Source organism: Aspergillus piperis (genome assembly GCF_003184755.1).
Source record: "Aspergillus piperis CBS 112811 unplaced genomic scaffold BO85scaffold_9, whole genome shotgun sequence".
Lineage (NCBI taxonomy): Eukaryota > Fungi > Ascomycota > Eurotiomycetes > Eurotiales > Aspergillaceae > Aspergillus > Aspergillus piperis.
In genome coordinates this window covers 466,455-483,854 of record NW_020291599.1, presented here as the reverse complement: position 1 = coordinate 483,854, position 17,400 = coordinate 466,455, and the positions used below count along the sequence as shown (strand labels likewise).

Below are 17,400 nucleotides of genomic sequence, written 5' to 3'. Positions count from 1 at the left end.
ATAATCATCATTCAACTGACAGAAACCGCGGCACTGAAGTCAAGTTGTCGACAAGCGAAACATCGTACTGAATCACTGGCACCCTACTTGGTAATCAAGTTCAGATAATCGGCCACGATAAGCGTCACCATCCTGTGGGTCTGGGGTTAGCCAACGGCACTACTAAGTGACTAGTAACAGCAAAAGGTGGAGACACTAACGCATGAGGAGCGATCCGCACATAGTACGTTCCGAAACCGCGGTAGAACCGCAACCAGCCCTCCTCCTGGACGACCTTGCGCGCGCAATCCAAGACGCCCTTGTAAGGGAGCTGACCGGTCTTGGGATCCTTCTGCTGCTTCTGCAGACGAGTCTTGACAAAGTCGAAAGGCAGGGAGAGGAAACTGGCGAAGAATCCGGCAATAGCGGACGCGGCAAAGGTCTGGTTCTGAGTCGACAGGCTAGTATGCTTCTTCAGCTGGGCCTTGGACTCGGCAAAGAAGGTCAACTGGCCGACGTTGAGTGCCATGGCACGGATAACGGTGGGGAAAGCACCCGCCCACAGAGCCGGGACACCTTCGTGCTTGGAGATGCGGAAGAGCGCGTCCATGACGGAGCGGTAGTTGGCCCGCGCCTCGGGAGGCTTGAGACCGTCGGACTGCATCCGCACCAGCGCCAGATCGGCCGGGTTGCCAATCATGGCGGCAATACCTCCGGCAGCGAGACCGGCTCCAGCACGTTCGGCGAAGGTGACGCTGCGGTTGGCGGCTTCGGCACGCTTGTTGAGAGTCTTGCTGAAGGTGTCGAAGAATCCCAGGCGGGCGGTGGTGTAGACGGCCTGGCGTAGCAGTCCAGCCGACAGGCCGGTGTACAGATCAAGGGCCTTGCCTGAGGCAATGATGTCGCGGGCCACGCCAAAGGCAGACGGGCGAGGACCGGTGCGCACACCTTCACCAGCGAGCTGCAGACGGACTTTGATCATGTCGATGGGCTGGATCACGACCGTGGCGGTCATGCCGGCAAGGCCACCGTTCACGAAGGGAAGAGCAGCGCGGGTGTAAGGGTGATGGAGGAAATCCATGGCGGGCTGGGGCTCTTTGGCCGCGGTGGGGGAGGCCATGTTGACGAGGAAGCAGGATTCACACCAGATCTAGAGAGGTGAACGAGGGTTAATGCGGAGACTTTTGAGGAGTGAGGGCGGATGAGACGCGCCGAACAAAGGATTTAAGAGGAGGAACACAGATGAACGAAGGATGAAACGCGAATCAACAGATAACACGATACGCGGTGGGGGCAGGGAGAAAAGACCATCTAGCCATAAGGATACGAAGTGCCTGGCGGAGCAAAGAAAAGACAGATTTTCTTTGCCAGGCACTCAGCATGACCGACCGTGACGTGAAAAGGGCGGGAGGGGAGATTCAACGTACCGTGGAAGCACAGCTGGGCAATGAGGGGAACCCGGTCGAAGTCACGAAAAGGCCCGACGAGAATGAGTAGGAAGTGGTGAACCGGTTTTTGAGGAGGAGTAGAACAAGTTGGAACAGTCAGATGATGGGGGGAAAGGAAGAAGTGAGGAGGCGAGAGAGTGTGTGTGTGCAGTGAATGGATTAATTTTGTTGCAAGGTTGTACAACTGGAAGCAAGCAAGCAAGCAAGTATCTTGGGTGGGTTGATTCTGATACTTATAATAACTTGACGCATGAGTCAAGGTAGCATTGACGGGGATTCGATGATGTATTTGTATGCCATTGATTCTATCCGAGAAGCCGACCAGGAAAACCAGCAGTAAGTAGTAAGTAATTCCTTGACTGACACTTTCGAATAATCTTCTCCAGACTGGGCAACTGTTTCCATCCCCACTTTGTTAGCCGATGCCAAACTTAGGGCCCGAGCGATCGATGAGGATTCAGTAGTATATTATTTAGTAGTAAGTATTGGGAGAGTAGTTAGTTGCTGCACGATGCCGCCAGCTGGAAAATGCGGGGTTGCCACGTCTGATGATATTCCTTTCATATGATGTTGTGTCTATGATGAAGTTGTTATTCTTGTCTCTACTGATAGATAACTGTCTCTCTCTCTTCTCATAATAGTATGATGTATTTCCAAACCTGCCGTGTATTGCAAATATTCAACATATTAAGAAATAGATACAAAACAGCAAGCTAATACCAAAACGTCATGGCGGGGAATAATCATCCATCATACGTACATAAAGTAATTACCGTAATCTCCCCACACCCACACTAAACCTAATCGGGTCTAACCACGAGAACGGTCCGGTTTGCGCTGCTTCTTGCCGCCTTCCCGAGGTTATCTCCTGTCTCCTCTTTCCCCAGTTTGCCAAGTAGGTTAGTAATGTCGGTAGTAATGCTACTTGAATAATAATATTATTATTTTTTTTCCCAAAGCTTGGTCTCGTCGATCAGTCTAAGGTAGGTACTGTCTGTCACTTCGGAGATATCTGGTCGTATAACATATTCTTTTTTCAACTTCACCAAACAACTAGGATACTCATTAGCTACCGTTGAGAATACTAGTAGAGAAACAGCAATTAGAAACATGATATCACTCACAACATCATGTGCAATAACAATAATGCACCCCCGGAATAATCATATTCAGATCTCCCACTATATACTGGATTATCTCCTTTCTCCCGATTCCTCCGACTTTCGGCCCTTCCCCTGTGCTGCCTGCCACTGTCAGCCGGAGAAGATCTCCTCCGTCCTCACTCCAGTGACAATGTGGTGACTACGCACTTCAGTGGCGTAGCAACTATGATCGTATCGCAGGGTCCCAGTCAAGTAGCTGGCAAGGTGGATGACTCGGTTGGAAGGGTATGTTGGCTGTATGCCGGAGCACTGATCTCCTAGCCCGCTGTCTCTCCAGGAGTCACCAGGTTGTTGGGAATCTACATCTACCTACAACAACAGACCCATCAAACCTAGCTAGTTAGTAGTAATACACGTCGTATCGGAATTACAATTCCAAAAAGGGTCCTCCCTATCCCCAACTATCCCAATGGGACTCAACTTTCCCCATACTGCATCCTAGATAGTGGATGAACTGGGGCGACGGATACCTTCGCGGCAACCACTCCCCCCTGGCGGCAGCACATCTCGGGATCCCGGAGCGGGTGAGGCGGGTATCGGTAGTCGCGCGCGGTGAGATTCACTTCTATCCCTCGGGTACTCTCCCGGGACAGACCCAGCAAGGAGTAATCAGCAGCGTGCTGACTGGCCGGTTACCCTGTCAAGAGGCCCAGGCCCCCAGGCGGATTAGCTACTGGGGCTTAGACTACGATCCTGTTTGTGGGGACTATCTGCCACAAGCGAGCTGCAAAGAAAACAGCCGATTCTCGCTGGAATTCCCGTCTCATATCGGAGTATTGTCCTCTGCAGGCCATCATCTCTTCATCTGGCGGCCTATATTGCTCCTTGTATCCGGCGGAATAGCCGACTCGGTCTATCTTCTGCTGTGTGTGCCCGCGCGGCCGAAATTGATTGACCGGCCTTGTTCTTGCTGATGATGTGGTCGTAAAGTTGGAATCTCTGCGCGTTCGTTCGCCCAATGCCAGCCCCGCGTGCCCTGGCCCCATCATTGCGGCGGTCACAGCTGGCCGTCGCATGTCGTAGCTCTCCACATGATACTTGCCAACGTCATCTGGAGCTCCAACTGCGCTATATGTCGCCCAATGCACGCACGCGTGCCTTGCGAGAATGGTGCTGTACGCCGCCGAGCTAAATCCGAGATTGATGTGTCTTTGACTCTGCTTTGCTGGGCAGCCATCGTTCTGGGGGTATGTGTTTGGCGAGGGCAATACAGCAGGCTGTGGATACTATAAAATGCCTGTGCCGACGCTGCACCCGTCTAGGATCTGATTGTGTCGTCTTCCTCAACCCGACGGTACGGTCATCTTGCCACGGCTGGTTAGATGCGTAGCTTCTCCTTGTTGCAGGCTTGATTGTATGCACATTGCTGCATCAATGGGCCGCTGCGGATATCGCTGCCGTGGGAAATTCGTTCCGTATTTCGTATGCCAGTTTCTCGTATGCATGAGGTAGTTGCGAGGTTGAAGACTCGCGCATAGGCTGACGGAAGTAGAATCCGAATCTGAGTACTAGCATCTACCGAAACAGGAGATCAACCGATTGAAGACGCGTATTGACATACTCGCCGCGTCTACCATCGAATTATTGACCACACGATGATAGCGCGAGGTATGGTACACCGTACATCAGAACTGCTGGCTACCAAGCAGATTACAAGCCTGCCGAATACACGATCGATGATTACATCGAACGCCAAGCAGCTGCAGGAGGTAGGGCACCCAGGTGTCAAGGGAAATCTTTCCATGTTGTTGTCCCAGTAGTCCTATGAATATATATCGTAAAGAGGTAGGGGCATTAGCTTGTTGACGTTCTGATGTCTGCTTTTCCCCCCTGTTTAAGTCGGAGGACCAGGGGTGAAAACATAATCCTGATGGCACGGCACGTAGCATGTAATAAGTTTAAGAGAAGCAACTTAAGTATAGGCCAGTCATTGCAAAGTCTCTCCTCGGAGATTGAAGTACATCGGTTGATGCAAGCCTACAGAGCTCATTCGCGTCAGCGTGCAGCTTGCAATTAGATTTGCATGTTCAAACTTAAGGTGGAATGAGGTTGGCTGAGAAACGACTTGATGTGAAACTTGTTAGACTTGTTGGCTATAAGCAGTTGCGATTGCAGATGGCATAGAATGGAGAGCAGCGTTGCAGAGAAGAAGGAACAAGTCGGAGACGCTAAACGGCGATCACATGTGGAGTCAGAGATCGACCCCTGTTCATGCCCGTGACCCCGCTGTAGATTCAAGGCTTGCTACGGTGATTCTCTTACAGTTTCACTTTAAGTGGTAGATAGTTGAAGGTATATTTCGAATTCAATTTCTAATTGTTACCGCGACTTCTAAAGAAGCCAAAACCCAAAAGGAAATGCCAATGGTATTTTCCCCGCCGGCCGGGGTAGGCCACACACATGGTAGTGGAAGATTCAAATGACCCATGATTGGAAACGCAGCACGCCATGCAAGATATCAAAAGCAGATAAAAGGAAATGGAAAAACAAAATGGGAAACAATTTACTGAGGCACCGGACCGGCCGCAATGACCTCGGGCGTCGCTTGGTCAGCGTACTTGCCGAAGTTGTCGTTGAACAGCTTGGCAAGCTTGTTGACCTCGTCGGAGAAGTTCGTCGAGGCGGTCCAGCTGTTCTTGGGGTTGAGGAGCTCGGAAGGAACACCGGGGCAGCTCTTGGGAACGTGCAGGTTGAACACATCGTAGGTCTCGTACTCAACCTGGTTGAGGGAGCCGTTGTGGATGGCGTCCAGGATGGCACGGGTGTACTTGAGAGGGCAACGCTTACCACCGGTGGTAGCGCCAGCACCAACCCAACCGGTGTTGAGCAGCCAGGCGTTGGCCTTGTGCTGCGAGATCTTGTCCGCCAACATGCGGGCGTAGCGCATAGGGTGCAGGGCCAGGAAGGGCTGGGCGAAGCAGGAGGAGAAGGTAGCCTGGGGCTCGGTGACACCGTCCTCAGTACCAGCCATCTTGGAGGTGTAACCCGAGATGAAGTGGAACATGGTCTGCTCGGTGGTAAGCTTGGAGATCGGGGGAAGGACACCACGGGCGTCGCAGGTGAGGAGGATGATGTTCGAGGGGTGCTTGTCGGACAAGCAGGGGATCTTGGCGTTCTCAATGTACTCAATGGGGTAGGCACAGCGGGTGTTCTCAGTAAGGGTAGAGTCGTCGTAGTTGACAACACGGGAGATGGGGTCGAAAACAACGTTCTCGAGGACGGATCCGAAGCGGATGGCGTTGAAAATATCGGGCTCCTTCTCGGCGGAGAGGCCAATGCACTTGGCGTAGCAGCCACCCTCGATGTTGAAGACACCACGGTCGGTCCAGCAGTGCTCGTCGTCACCGATCAGGGCACGGTTGGGGTCGGCAGAGAGAGTGGTCTTGCCAGTACCCGAGAGACCGAAGAAGACGGTCACGTCGCCATCCTTGCCCTCGTTGGCCGATGAGTGAAGGGTCAGGACGTTGTGCTTGACGGGCATCTCGTAGAAGAGGACGGTGAAGACACCCTTCTTCATCTCACCAGCGTACTCGGTACCCAGGATGACCATCTCCTTCTCGGCGAAGTTGATGGCAACGGAGGTGGCGGAGGTCATACCCTCAGTGAAGCGGTTGGCGGGGAAAGAACCAGCGTTGTAGATAACGTAGTCGGGGTGGAAGTGCTTCAGCTCCTCCTGGGAGGGGCGGATAAGCATGTTGCGCATGAAGAGAGCATGGTAGGCACGGGCGCAGACGACACGGACGCTGATGCGGTATCTCTCGTCCCAGCCGGCGAAACCATCGATAACGTAGATGCGGTTACGGGTGTTGAGGTAGTCGACAGCACGCTCACGGTTGATGCGCCAGACCTGCAAATCGGGATGCCGTTAGCAACAGTCCGGATCATGGATGACGTCATCTGGAGAACCCCGACCAGGCGCAACCTGGTGAAACAAGCATTCTCAGGAACACAACCGGACAAAACCCAAACTTTGGTGTCGCACAGCAGTCGCAAGATCAAAAATGCCTCAAAAAGTCTATAATGAGGCATTTCTTTCCTCCCGTTGTGCTGCCAGAAAAGCTTGGGTCCATGCCAGCTGCGGGTCCATGCAAGGGATGATCCTCATGCGCGATATATTGCACTTGCAGGAGAACCAAGAAAAAGAAAGCAACGGAAAGCACGTACATCAGGAGTCATGGGCTTGTTGACAGGTCCCCACCAGACATCGTTCTCGGAGGTTTCCTCCTTGACAATACGCTTGTCAGAGGGAGAGCGACCAGTCTTAGCACCAGAGTAGGCAGTCAGGGCACCGCTGGAGGTGATAGCGGTACCAGTCTCGTAGACCAGAGCATCTTCGTAGAGAGCAGGGACAGCAGGGTTGGCAATCTATCTGGGTTAGCAAAAGGCTCGAGAAGCATTTGCGACAGGTGAGCTTACAATAGCAACGCGGTCATAGTCAATGTGGGCGTGTTCGTGAAGCTCTTCCTCGAGCTCAGTGTGACCCTTGCCCGGTCTGGAAGGTCATGTTAGCATCGATCTATACCAGGCAAGGCCATGGCATGATATGCGACGCATTGCGCGAGTGGTTGAAGGTAACCCCGAGCAATGCGACAACGTATCAAGGAAAGGAACGGGTAGATAGAAGGACAAGACATACTGAACACCACCAGGGTGCAGAGCAGTGCGATTCACCGAAGCAGCAACCATGTTTCTTAGTGAGGTAGAATGGTAGTTATTATTTCTTTGTTTTGCGAGTTGCTGTTGGAAGAAATCTGAAGCAAGAGGACCAGGTTCGGCGGGGGAAACGGGGGGTATATGAATGTTTGTCGCAGGACTCATGATGGGAGATCCAAGACGCCTGAACGTGTGGAATCGCAGCTGGAAATGTTTACTCCACCGTTCCACGGAAGATGTCGGGGCAGCAGACCGCGTCTCGACGGCGATGGTTATCGTGAAGAGTGGACAAGGAAGACAAATGCCTCGAATCGAAGCCCGAAAAGTTCCGAACCCCAGATGTGGGCACGAGGTGGTCCCGGAAGGGATGACGGATGCACCAACTAGAGTTGAGCAAATAACACAAGCTTCGGAAACAGGATCAGAGATTTGAGGCGGTATCACGGATAGCGCGTCAGGGGATGATGAATTAATGTCTCATCAACGGCACTAGTGGGAGTTGGTACGCAGGTTTGGAGTGGTTTGGAGTACAGGGATAGACGCTTAAGCTGCTAGTTGATGCAGAGTGGGAATTCGTGGCCCCGGCGCTACGGGAACGAGGTATTTATTATTATGTGATGGTCTTGGAGCCTGCCGCGCGCAGCCACCACCGGATCATCGAGTGAATGGATGCTGCAAAGCGTTCATTCAATTACAATTTCCTCTGTTCCAAGGACAAAAGGACCGTCTACTCTTTCTAGCTGGCCGAACAAATAACAATGGACGTAGGGAAACGGGTAGATGGAACGAGTTGGAGTGGTGACGTTGAATGAGCGCAATGCAAGAAGACGGAGTCTAGAGGCGATAACTAAAAACTCCCATAAGCTAGACTAGGGAAATTGCGGGGGGGGGGAAAGCAGTTTTTTTCTTCTTTTCTTTTTTCTTTTTCGGCTAGGAGGGCTGGACTATACCCGACCAGGCGACTCGTGTGTAATGCATTGCCAGGATTGGCTGAGAACTGACCCATAATGGAGACAGAGTTAGGACTGCATTCAAGTCTGGGCCCGACCAGAAAAGCAGAAGCAGCGATTGCGAATGGAATCTTTCCGAGTGACGAAATGCCGGGGGAGAATCTCGGGTTCCCCTCGTCCGCACTTTCCCGCTTCCGGTATCGTCTTAGTCATCCCCTTCCCGAAACGTTCCTGCCAGCCACCAATCAGCATCGGCATGTGCGACCGATGGACAATCCAACGTCACTCTCATGGGCAGAAGATATTGCCGTCTTTTCGGGCTCGAGCATTATTTTCGGGTGAGCTGTAAATTGAGGCAAATGAGAGCTATCAGCTGGATCCGAGTCACATTTCTGGGATTTCATGTCATACCGATGCGGGCTTTTGCCATCATTAACCCGCTACGTGGACCCTGGAAGGATGCCCGTCCGTCTCCTTACTGCAGTAATATCCCTCATACATGAGTCTCGGTTCTTATCTACAGACTGTAGGTTTCAAATATGAGATGCATAGGAAACTGAAATTTCATTCTATTTTGCTCAGTAGATAAGAAAAGGGGCTACCGACTTTGTAGCAACCACGATAATTGCACATGATAGATCAACTTGGCCCCTTTCCGAATTCCCAAGAATATCCGAGTTGCCGCCCCCGGCTTTGGTCAGGTGCCTGAAAGAACCCCCATTTTTGCCTCCCACGCGGACAATCAAAGGAATGGCGTATGACGACTTAGCCAAGGACACTTAGCTCGGGATGTTATCACGGTAGATAGATGCGACGGAGAAATCGTGCCCTGGCATTGGAATCAGCCAAGATGTCATTGCGGTGTCTTTCCCCTATCGAGCCAACAGCAGCAATCTGTACCCCGCATCCGAGGAGTGCCGGGGCCACGCGGGCCTTTCCCCGGATGTTCTCGTCCCCTGGGGGTTGTCCGATTCCGGCTAGAGCGTAGTTAAACGCTTTTCCGGTTTGTGGATTCGGTAAGTCTGATGGTTGGAGAGGGGTTTGTTCGAACTATTGATGGTGGTGGATAGTCTATACGAGTGTTTCTGAACATTGTGGCCTCCCATTGCAAAAGAGTCACCTGTCCTACCCTGTGCTTATGTGTTACCCATCATTGGGTTTTCGTGTCGGATACGAACTGCAGTTCGGCTCCTCTAACGGGCTCTTAGCTTCCGTGCCTAATTCGATACATCTGCCTTCACCGACTTCTTTGCCACCACTTCATCCATTGAGGCCCTGCAATGCATTTATTTGCAGTCTTTGTGTTACTTTGGAGTAGATGCTGTCAGGGTAGAAGAGAACTAAGGCCGCAATACTTGTATTTAGTCAGTAGCTTGGGTATCAAGTTCACCTTTATCGGTATCACATTATATATTTTCCTCCGCACTAAACACACTTGGTTGTAGATGCGACATCCAACTTCATCATACAGTAGGGTACTATTTATTGCAGGCAGCAGAAACATGATTCAGTCGGATCTTCTCATGGCCAAAACAGAAATCCCGTTTACAGCATAAAGTACAATTATCGAAAGCTAGCTCAAATAGTACGGTGGAGGAAGCGCAACCTGGCGAATTGAGACTGTCTTCTCCAGTTCCCCCTGCGCACATGACTCATTTCCATATTCGACATAGTGATATATATGGAAACAATATTCGAGTCGAAGGATTCGGCTGGATTTAGCAAGAACTCCAGACCGAGCTAGTCTGCAAAGTAGCTCCAATCGCTCATCTAGACCGGCCACCACTATCTTGTCTCTTCCTGATTAAGACATCTGCCTATATTATGTGCGCGTGATGGTTGTTTTCTCGCTGCCAATCCATGTCATCCTGCTTTGGGTTTTCTTTACCAGTTCAGGCTAGTGTGGACACCTGCAGACTGCACTGACAGGTAGCTCTTGTGTGCATGCTGCATAGAGTACGATACTCCGAGAAGCTTTGCTGTCACTTCGATGAAAGACTGGTAGCCTGCAGGAGCAAACTGTATCTGCTAGATACATTGTGAACTGTTCGACAAACTGTCTGCTGTGTCTCTCGTCGTGGTTTCGACCACACAGTCTTATCTCCCAGAAGAGTTTAATCAAAATCGGTCTAAAGGGTAACTTGTGCCATTAAAAGATGTGAACTGGCTGCAATACCTCACTGTTTTCTATCATGCAGAAGAGATCGAAGACATTATTCAGGTCCTTCGGCAAGGCTCATAGTATCCGCCAAAAAGACGAGATACAACTTGATGTTGTCTCAGTGTTTCACGGGTTATCATTCAGACAGAAGCAGCTCCACATATATGGTTTTCCATAAGTGGAAAATACTGAACCAGAAAGGCCACCGCCATCATGATCCAGAACTTCAATGTCGTCGGTATCCGAAACCATTTTATGCAAGTCCAACAACTGCAAATCATCCACTACATTAGCCACTGTGTTGCGTCTTTAGCCCTTGGTCATCGCAGGATACATCTCACTTATTTGCGTAAAGCAGATAGCCATGCAGGCTTCTCTGATGACCGTCAACGAGACCGAGGCCACACATCCGACCTGCATATAACCCTTGACGTCTATTTCACCTGGCTAACGGCTCATATAGTGTATCTTCGACATCCTGTGTCCATCGCAAGATAAACAGTACTACATCCGGTCCCATTTCCGTTTAGCAACTGACGATATAGGCATATATTATTCTCCGATGCTAGTTAGCTATGGCGCATGATGGCAATGTCAGTCGCAATTGCTTTTTTCAAGTCAAAAGCGATACCTCCATTCCCAACAGATTCAGAAACTGCTGAAGACTACTAAATGCTCACCACAACAGGAGTATTGCGAAAGCATCGCACCAGACATAACAGCCGACTGATGCCATGGTATCCCGTGACGGCAACACGGGCACTCTCAGTTGGCGTCCAGAATTTGGACGTCGATGACAGTGGGTAAACTGCCACGTCTCCTGGTAGGAACTTCTTACTCTTTTTTTATCTAAAGCAATAATTCTAGACCTCCAGAAGACTTGCGCACCATTACCATGTCTATTTCCTGACTGGACCTGATCTAACGCACTATGCCGAAGGAAGAGGAACGCTCTCGACATGGTGCTCAGCTTTCGGATCTTTAATGGCCGATACAACGCCAGATTCCTCAAAGGGCCCAACTCGACAGTAAACCAACCCCCTGAGGTTTCTATTGCCATTCTACTGTTACTACTATACGCTTAAAGGCAACCAAAGAGTGTGTACACCATATCACATATAACCTCTCGAGTACTGAACCAGGCAACATCCGTCGATCAACCACCACCCCACTCACATGCACAATACCCCCCCAAAAGAAAATCATCAACAATCTCACCACTACGCATCATCATCACCATACAACACCCAATCCCACCTTTTCAAAGATGAATCCCCTAATGCACCCCCTCCAACCAACCCCCTCTGCTTTATCACCCACAAAAGCAACTCTTCACAAACAAAAACAAAAATAATCATCTGCGTCGTGCACACTCGCTTCTTGCCTTATCAAACAACCCCAGTAGCCAATCACGTCCCGCCGATCCCGCATCAGGCGGGGCAAAGTACTACTAAGAAGAATATCACGCGCGCGCGCGCCGTGCGGCGGGGTTTCGCCAGCACAGCACAGTCAGAAATGCGTGAATCATCGCTGAGGGATTAGTCAAAGAACTATTTATTTATTTATTTATTTAGTTGTAGCTCCCCTGTCTCTGGTTTTCTTCTCTTACTCAACTTCTTAAGTGCATTATTGAGATCCTGCTTTCTAGCTTCATACAACGTTTAGGTGAGTAGAAGGAAGAGACTTGGTTATTTTCTGGTGGATGATAAGCAGAATATTTATTGACTGACTGATTGATGACTCATAGTTAACTTCATTTCCCTTCCACGAGATAAATTCTACATATCGAAACTATCAAAATGGCCGGTGCTCACCAAGCTTGCCCCTCCTGCGGCGCTGCCATCCCTGGCGAGACTAAGACTTGCGGATCTTGCGGAAAGGTACGTGGTTCTCTTCTTCCTGCAGTATCTGCGTATTTAAGTTGGCTATTCGCTAATTACAGTATTTCATGATAGACCTGTCCTGTTTAAGACTACCTTCGGTTCGATCTGGAGATGATATATGGCGTTTATGGGGTTGTGCTTGTGGAGATGTGATAAGTACTAGGAGAAGGGACGGGGGTGTGGCTGTATAACGCGTTGACGAGTGATGACGACGATGATGATGATGAATATAAGATGAGATGGGATGAAATGAATGAATAAACAAATAAGGGATAATTGCTTTCGTTCTTCTTCGTAGAGGTACAAATCACACCAGATCTCTCATATCCACGGTTCTAATCGACCGACTGGACTGCGTTGAAAGGCGCTCTATACTCCGATCGGGACTCTCTTCTCTCGATCGAAGCATGGTTTCCGTGTCTTCTTTGTCTTCCTGTTCCTGGTCGTTCTCGCTCTCTGATGGCCGTGAGAACCGGTTGTTGAGGACCATCGAGTGGCGTTGGGGATTCATTGTGCTGTTGTTAGGGAGAGGTTCGTTCTCCGAAAGAAGAACGACGGTGACTGGGTGGTCGCAGATACGGGGTACTTTGAAGATGCTGTAGAGAGCGTTGAGAGCTGGTACTGACAGGCCGTGGACTACGATGGAGAATAGAACTAGCCAGTAGACGACTGTATGACCATCAGTTAAAGGTTATCTGCGCTTTCTTGAGTGCAATGCATGCATACCTGGTACCATCGCGGCTGTCATGCTGTTGATTTCCTCGTCGCTTTGTCCTGGGGGAGGAAATAGTCGGCGAGTGTACTCAACGTATGAGACCGCGCCGATTCCTATATATATGTGTCTTAGCATAAGGTTCCGAGAAAGGTACGCAAACTTACCAATTGGCCCAAAGTGCCCCAGGAACAATGCCTCTTTCCAGTCGCTGCAGACCTTGGGCATGAAGCGATATCCTACCAGAATAGCTGGGATGCGACGAAACACCAGGATCAGGAATCCCAATGCAAAGAGCCGCCAGAGCGTGATCCCCGTATCATGGGGACGTTGGAAATATTCCCACGGCATGGTCGCTCCCAGGAACATGAACGCTGCGAAATTCAGCAAGGTTTCCATCGTCGAGTTGAACGAATCATGTCGAGCTTGAATCTCTTCGTGATAAAGACCATTCCAGTTCAAGACACACCCAGCGACGAAGCAGGCGAGTGTCTCGTCAGAGCCGAAACAACCACACGTGCCAACAAGGAGCAATCCGATTGCTGCTGGGACAAGTGTAAAGCTTTCATGATCAATCCACCTGTGCTTGACCGCTTTCTTTAGCAGCTTCTGGGACACGAACCCTATGAATGCACCATACGCTGCACCTAATAGGATCATGTATAGAACTCCTTCAATAGCCCAGTGTTTGAGCGCCACGCCTGCGCCGCCGCCGAAACGTCCGACTCCAGTTGTCCCGAGTACATCTGGGACTCCTCGTTCCAGGTCAAATTCTTCCAAGCTGAGGGTGTTGGCTGGGGCTTCAGCGTATCGCAAGAATGAGACTCCGAGTAACAACAGGGGAAACCCGAAGCCGTCATTGCCACCTGCTTCAGCGGAGATGAACTCTCGTAGTGGGCGGCGGACGAAGTTGTCAGCAAAAGGGCCTTTTGCAATTGCCTGAGACAGGACTGGATCGGTGCAGGTTACGCAAGCGCTGATAATGAGTGCTGAGAGCTTTCGTCGGGTGATTAGACGTTTTCAGGGCTAGCACAGATGGAGGCAAGGGTAGACATACAAAGGAGATGTGCGGGATCACAAGCTTTACGCAGGCAGAAGTTGCGAGCCATGAGATGGTCATCAATGGTAATAGACAGATGATCATCTCCACCATGCGTTGCCTCAGGTATTTCTTGGGTAGTTCATATCCCACTTTGACTAACTGAACGCCAATGACGAGACGGGCCAAGCCCTGAAAGGTCAGTACTGTCTCTTCCAGTGTTTACCCGGTGGTCTTACATAGGCTATCTCGCTGGTCTCGTTGGCACTATCACCTCCCCACTGAGAAACGTTCAGTATCTTAGCACCAGCTGGCCCGAAGCAGATGCCAACCATGAAGGCAGGTACTAGGAGTATTAGTATCGCGTCCTGCAATGTAGGATGTAGAATCATACGGGCTTCACCAAGGTACCATCTTTGTTTGACCTTCAGGGAGATGAAGCCAAAAAGGAGAATGTAAAGGCCTTGGTAGGGTATTAGCTCCTCCCCACTTGAACCATATGAATATGGATCTCTTCGCCTCACCTGTAACAGAAAGAACGAGATTGAAGTTGCTAACGTCGAGAAATGGATGCAACATCCCTGCTAACGCTAAACAGCTGTTGATTGGGTCCGGCTGGGGCAAACAAGCCTCACTCCCAAGTCGATTTAAAGAAATCGCGCATGGATCCTAACAAAGATAGACACTGAGGACCATCAATCATTCAAAGTCAAAAGTCAAAGTGTGGGAGACTCGCGTAAATGGGTTATTTGTGCCGGTCAAAGATACCAGTCAGATCTGCCCTGGCTAGGGTAGAAAGTCGGGGGAGGCCGCCTGTTCATACAGCACGGCCAGACCATCAACGAACTCCTGGTCACCCCTTACTATACTGTACAAGAGCCTGGTGCTGTCACACCCTTCCGACAGGATGCATACATAGTGGGTCCTGATACGCCTCCCTTGCAGGAGGGATTGCAGCTTCGAAGCTTGGCTGCGAAGCGTAGATAGGAATGAACCAGGAATGAAGAGGCCAGGCCGCATCCCGATGGGCGGAAGATAGATTTGCATGCCGGTCTGAGGTTAAGCTTTCGGTTCGTACGTAAGTCTAGGAATGTAATAGACCGTGGGCAATGTAGCGTGTCAACATCTAGTCTAATAGCAAAGAAGGCTTATCAGCAAGAAACAAGGGATGGAAGGAAGCAAGATGTTGATAATAATGGAGATTGTGGCAAGACAAAAATAGCATACCAAGTTGATTGATGATGCAGGTGGTTCTGAATATGTCTGTCAAATGGTACTGTGGTACTGCAGCCCAGTATGCAAGACAGCTCGATCAATGAAGATATAAGGAGAAAAAGAGGGCGATTGCTGGCCAGGCAAGGTTCAATTGGCGACATATGACTATTTTAGGAATTCCAGGCTCAATGGTCATAATCACCCGCTGGCGTTGAAGCAAAGGCCAGATTATGCACGGTGGTGGAGAGGAGTAGGTTGGTTCAGAAACCGGCTGCTCTTGCTGCGAGGAGCCGTCAGCCTGAGTGCCTGAATGCGAGGGCAGCAAGGGGCCTCTTGCGAAACACGGCCAGTTGACATATCCGATAGTGCTCGGACCTGCAAGTGTAGCATGGAAGCGATGCATCAACTTCAGCCGGAAAATGGGAATAGATAAAGAGCCGAAAAAGAAATTGTATAGCCGGAGTGTAGCAGGTGCAACAGAGGACAAATAATATTTGGCTAAAGCAAACAAAGGGAATAAGCTCTAAGTTACATGAATCCGTTGAATAAATGGCTGGGACCCGCCTCGCACATGAAACGCTCAGTTAGTCCAACCCGTCAGTATTTGTCTCTCGCTGTGTCTGAGCACGCCGATATTCACTGGCGCGTCAGATTCTAGTATCAACAACCGTGCAGACGGCGTTTGATATTGGCCAGAAAGAACTATCTATAAGGCCTTGTTGATTTCGAGCTCAACGATGCAGTCCAAGCAGCGGCCGCTTACGCAGTCTTCCGCCACTGGGACCAGATTCCGATCAAACTGCTGACCGTTCCTGCAAGACCCACAATACCGTCATCGAGAGATGCCAGTCCAAGGGCGGACACTGGCACGCTCAGGTCACAAAGGTCGGAGATAAGCTGAATGCGTGCGGCAGAGCGCTCCCTGAAAGTACAATGTTAGTACACTGGTTCAGCGCGAGTGGATCAGACCAAGAAAACACAACATACTTTTCAAGCTTCTTGGCTTCCACAACACCTTGGCCTTCCTTGCGGTCGAGGGTCTTCTCCTTCTCCCGCAGCCTGAACAGAGTGTATACACCCGCGACGGCACTGCAGACCAAACCCGCCATCCATGAGCGGTAAGCGTGCTCCTGCAGTCGCTTGGCCGAAGCAAGCTTACGAACACCGATCGTGTCGATAACGGTGATTGTGTCGAGAGAGAGGTAGCCCGCGTAGCCGAGCTGACGGCCGACGGCGAGATAACGGAGTACAGGGTCAACAGGGTTCTTGTTGTCGGAGGCCAATGCAGCTGCCTTCAGATGCTCAACAAACTTGCCGATACGCAGAATCTTCCGAGTTGTTCCGAACTGCTTCTTGACGGCGTTGAAAGGCTCGATGGCGGACTGGGGGCGGTTGGTGCGGTAGAGGTACCAAGCATAGAAGCGGGAGAAGTATTGCAAGGTTCGGAGGAGTTTATCGCGACCGACTGTGGAAAGGTTAGTGATATTCTGCAATCCAATCAATTTGTCCTCCAAAAGCACGAGAGGCAGGTCCCCTGCATTGAGGCACCTTGTTCTCTTCCGGCCGAGAAACCAGCAGCGCAGGACAGATGGAATGTCGGCACGTACCCGTCGTTGCGACAAAGCGCAGGTAATGCGCCAAGGCAGGGTGGTAAACCAAAGCGTCTGCGACCATATTGATGATGGCTGGTGTATGTGTTGGGTTGATAGAAAGGGTTCGAGAAGGTGTCGGTTACTATTGAAAGGGTAGAAAAAGGCGGGAGTCGAATTCCGCGCGGTGTCGGGACGGCGTGGGGACCGTAAAGGAAGGCGAAGCTCTGGCTGGCTGGCGGACGGAGAGGAGAGGTTCAAGGTGTGATACAGACGGGAGATGAAAAGGATACTCCGCACCAAGGATGGAAGGAAGAAAAGATGGGGGAGGGGCGGAGAAAAGGATATTAGTAGTAGGGGTCGAGGGCTGGCTGCTGGATGATAGGATCGGTAAATGAGCGGCCGGCGATCGCCCGTCTGTTGGAGGTGAAAGACTTCGGAAGTTGGAACCTCGGCTGGTCGGACCATCCAAGCTGTCAATCACAAGATCCTCCCTAATCCACTCTCCCCGCCATGCGAACTACGGGTCCAGCTCGTCTTCAACAATCACTTTTTGGCTTGCTTATTTTCTTCCCTCCGACAAAAGAATATAAAGCATAATAATAGTA

At 50.6% G+C, this 17,400-nt stretch overlaps 4 protein-coding genes across 4 annotated transcripts; all 4 read right to left on the bottom strand.

Annotated features, from left to right (window-relative positions):
• Positions 1-18: 18 nt before the first annotated feature.
• Positions 19-1,144, bottom strand: BO85DRAFT_449484 (putative mitochondrial dicarboxylate carrier protein). Its single transcript, XM_025660176.1, has one exon. The coding sequence runs from the start codon at positions 1,097-1,099 to the stop codon at positions 125-127; it is 975 nt and encodes a 324-aa protein (XP_025515416.1). The 5' UTR covers positions 1,100-1,144; the 3' UTR covers positions 19-124.
• A 3,727-nt stretch (positions 1,145-4,871) lies between these two features.
• Positions 4,872-7,831, bottom strand: acuF (phosphoenolpyruvate carboxykinase PCK1). Its single transcript, XM_025660175.1, has 4 exons — positions 7,227-7,831; positions 7,007-7,082; positions 6,755-6,955; positions 4,872-6,437 (listed from the first exon to the last, which is right to left on the bottom strand). Exons 1-4 carry the CDS (start codon positions 7,406-7,408, stop codon positions 5,094-5,096), a joined length of 1,803 nt encoding a protein of 600 aa, XP_025515415.1. The 5' UTR covers positions 7,409-7,831; the 3' UTR covers positions 4,872-5,093.
• A 4,713-nt stretch (positions 7,832-12,544) lies between these two features.
• BO85DRAFT_372049 (putative plasma membrane antiporter) lies at positions 12,545-14,567 on the bottom strand (the record flags this gene model as incomplete). The annotated part of the gene is made up of 7 exons (XM_025656019.1): positions 12,545-12,906; positions 12,964-13,065; positions 13,117-13,945; positions 14,007-14,180; positions 14,228-14,334; positions 14,383-14,451; positions 14,513-14,567. The coding sequence occupies 7 exons, from the start codon at positions 14,565-14,567 to the stop codon at positions 12,545-12,547; spliced, it is 1,698 nt and encodes a 565-aa protein (XP_025515414.1).
• A 1,395-nt stretch (positions 14,568-15,962) lies between these two features.
• Positions 15,963-16,877, bottom strand: BO85DRAFT_372177 (PEX11 family protein; the record flags this gene model as incomplete). Its single annotated transcript, XM_025656028.1, has 3 exons — positions 15,963-16,125; positions 16,191-16,668; positions 16,811-16,877. The coding sequence occupies 3 exons, from the start codon at positions 16,875-16,877 to the stop codon at positions 15,963-15,965; spliced, it is 708 nt and encodes a 235-aa protein (XP_025515413.1).
• Between the last annotated feature and the right edge of the window lie 523 nt (positions 16,878-17,400).